We start from the raw sequence: 2967 nt of genomic DNA on the forward strand, positions 1-2967 counted from the left end.
CCAAAACCCCTGAGCCAGGAGCCCAAAACCCCTGAGCCAGGAGCCCACTCTGTCATCACTGTCAGCACAACCAAGCTCTGAACAGCCAGACCTCCCCTGAAGCCCTGAACCCAGTCAAACTGGGTCAAAGTAGGGAATTAAATAAAAAAAAAAAGGTTATAAGTGCTCTGGGTTAGAAACAACAGGCAGGAAATCTGTTGGGATCTGTCCCTATGTCAGGAATATTGAATTCATGATGCCCCCACGTCTAAAAGATGCACTTGCTGTTGAACCACAACGTTTTCCAAGGAGGAACCAAACACAGGAGCAGCTGCAGTGAGTGGGACCATTCCAACAGCTCCGAGACCACAGAAAATCATAGAATCATGGAATGGTTTGGGTGGGAAGGGAAATTAAAGATCATCTTGTTCCACCCTCTGCCACAGGCAGGGACACCTTCCACTACCCCAGGCTGATCCAACCTGGCCTTGAACACTTCCAGGGATGGGGCAGCCACAGCTTCTCTGGGCAACCTGTGCCAGGGCCTCTCCACCCTCCCAGGGAGGAATTCCTTCCCAATATCCCATCTAACCCTGCCCTCTGGCAGTTTGAAGCCGTTCCCCCTCGTCCTGTCACTCCAAATAGTCTCTCTCCATCCTCCTTGTTGACTCCCTGGAGGCACTGGAAGGCTGCAATAAGGTCACCCCAAATCCTTCTGTTCTCCAGGCTGAACAATCCCAAACTCACCCATCACACAGTCCCTTTGGCTCACCTGTCCTGGCTGTGCCCCTTCCCAAAAATCTGGCTCCCTCCCAGCCTGGTGTGAGGGGGGGAGCATGGAGAAGCTCCTCAGCACTTCCCAAAACCCTGCTGTGTTCCCAACACCTTCCCAGCTCCAAATCCACGGCACCACAGATGGGGAAAATTAACTCCCAGACCCAACCCAGGGTTTTCAACACTGATTTTTTTTTTTTTTCCACACACAGACAGACAGGAGATCCCAACACTTCCATCTTCAAACCACAACTGTGAGGGTGAGACAAGAAGGGACAAGTCTCCTGGACAAGTAGCCAACAGAGATGACTCATGAGCCGTTTGGAAATGAATGAAGAAGATCTTTATGAAGGTTTCGTGTCACGCCAAAGTCTCCTCTCACAAGACAGTCTTATGGAAAGATGAAGTTCTGCACGTGGCAGGAGAGCTCCCACCCGCAGCTCTGTTTGTCAACAGCAGCAGAAATGCCCAGGGAGCTGCTGAAGAAACCCCACTGTTCCCACGGAACCCCCGGGAAAAACACAGCCCAGGGAACGGCGACCCCTCATCCCACCCGCTCCCAGGTGCTGCCTCTTCCCGGCACCCCGGCAAGGGAGAGCTGAAAAACCGGGAGAGGGGCAGAAAAACTGGGAGAGGGAAGAATGGAATGTCCTGAGCTGGAAGGGACCCACAGGGATCATCCAGTCCGACTCCTGGCCCTGCACAGACACCCCAAATTCCCACCCTGTCCCTGAGAGCGTTGTCCAAACATTCCTGGAGCTTTGGCAGCCTTGGGGCTGTGCCCACTGCCCTGGGGAGCCTGGGCAGTGCCAACCACCCTCTGGGGGAAGAACCTTTTCGTAATATCCACTGAAACCCTGCTAAATCCCCCTCCGGTCCTGCTCCCTTCACCCTACCAACCTCCTCACAGCCCCAAGCTCTCCGCAGGCACCCCCAGCCCGCCTAAACCCCATAAACTGAGCAACCCCATAAACGGAGCCCTTCACTCTCCACCGCCTTTCACCTGCCCCCCAACCCTCGCAAGCCCCCCCATAGACTCCTCACCCCAGGAACCCTCCATTCACCCCCAGAACCGCCTCCCTTTCCCCCCTAATCCCCAGCCCAGCCCTTCCCCGGCCCTTCCCGGCCCTTCTCTCACCGCCGGGCGCGGGGCCGTCCCCGGGCCCCTCATCCCCATCCCCTCCGCGGGGAGCGTCTCCGGCGGCCTCCGGGGCGAAGGGGTGTCCCTGGGAGAACTTGACGTCGCGGAAGAACCTCCTGGTCTCTCGCAGGTTGTGCTGCAGCCGCGCCAGGTGCCGGTTGTAGTGTCCGAAGGAGCGGCAGAGCTCCCGCACGGCCCCGGCCCGGCCCGGGGCCCCCTCGCCCTCCATGTCCTCCGGGTCCGCCCCGATATCCCCTCCCCGCCGCGCCGCGCGCTCGGCCCCGGCCAGGGCTGCCGCCCTTTTTTTTTTTTTTTTTTTTTTCCCCCGGGGGGACCCCCCCCGGGGGGTTCTCCCGATCCGCCCCCCCCCCACCCCTCCCGCCCGCCCCTCCCGCCTCCCCGACCCCCGCCTCCTCCTTCTCCTCCTCGTGCCGAGGGGCAGCGCCTCCGCCAACCGCGCTGCGTGTGCGCGGAACCTTTATCGGCGCGCCGCGGGGCAAAGGGGGAGGAGGCCGGCGAAGGACGCCGCGCGCGGAGCGCGCCGGGAGATGTAGTTCGCGCCGCATCTACGTGTAGTTCATGGTGCTGTACGCCCCGAGCATGCCGGGAGTTGTAGTGCGCCGCGCAGCGAAGCCCCGTGGGAACTGTAGTCTCGCGAAGAGGCGCCGTCGCCGACCCATCTCCGCGGCCTCCGCCCACCCCCGCGGGGGGAGGGAAGAGAAAAAACAACCAGACAAAAAAATCCCAGAACGACCATAAAATAATGTGTTTAAAAAGGAGAAAGAAAAGGGGAAGGAGAAGGGAAAGGAAAAAGGGAAGGGAAGGGAAAAGTGGTGCTGTCGCTCCCGGTCGCGGAGCGCTGCGCGGCACCGGCGCGGCAGGAGGCGGGACACGCCCCGCGGCGGCTCTCGCCAATCACCGCAGGCCGCCCCGCCCCCTGAGCGCTTCCATTGGCTAACCTCGCCGTCACTCAGCGGGAGGCTCGCCCTCCAGCCCCGCCCCCTGCACCGCCTCCGCCAATCGCCGCAACCCTCTCCGCCCCCCGCGCGCCGCCATTGGCCCGCGGCGCTGTC

At 60.9% G+C, this 2967-nt stretch overlaps 1 protein-coding gene across 1 annotated transcript; it reads right to left on the reverse strand.

Annotated features, from left to right (window-relative positions):
• Positions 1–1144: 1144 nt before the first annotated feature.
• On the reverse strand, positions 1145–2138 carry LOC113980502 (dual serine/threonine and tyrosine protein kinase-like). The gene is made up of 2 exons (XM_027707729.1): positions 1891–2138; positions 1145–1166 (listed from the first exon to the last, which is right to left on the reverse strand). The coding sequence occupies exons 1-2, from the start codon at positions 2121–2123 to the stop codon at positions 1145–1147; spliced, it is 255 nt and encodes an 84-aa protein (XP_027563530.1). The 5' UTR covers positions 2124–2138.
• Between the last annotated feature and the right edge of the window lie 829 nt (positions 2139–2967).

The sequence above is a fragment of the Neopelma chrysocephalum genome, unplaced genomic scaffold (assembly GCF_003984885.1).
Source record: "Neopelma chrysocephalum unplaced genomic scaffold, ASM398488v2 Primary Assembly neopelma1_94452, whole genome shotgun sequence".
Taxonomy (NCBI): Eukaryota; Metazoa; Chordata; class Aves; order Passeriformes; family Pipridae; genus Neopelma; species Neopelma chrysocephalum.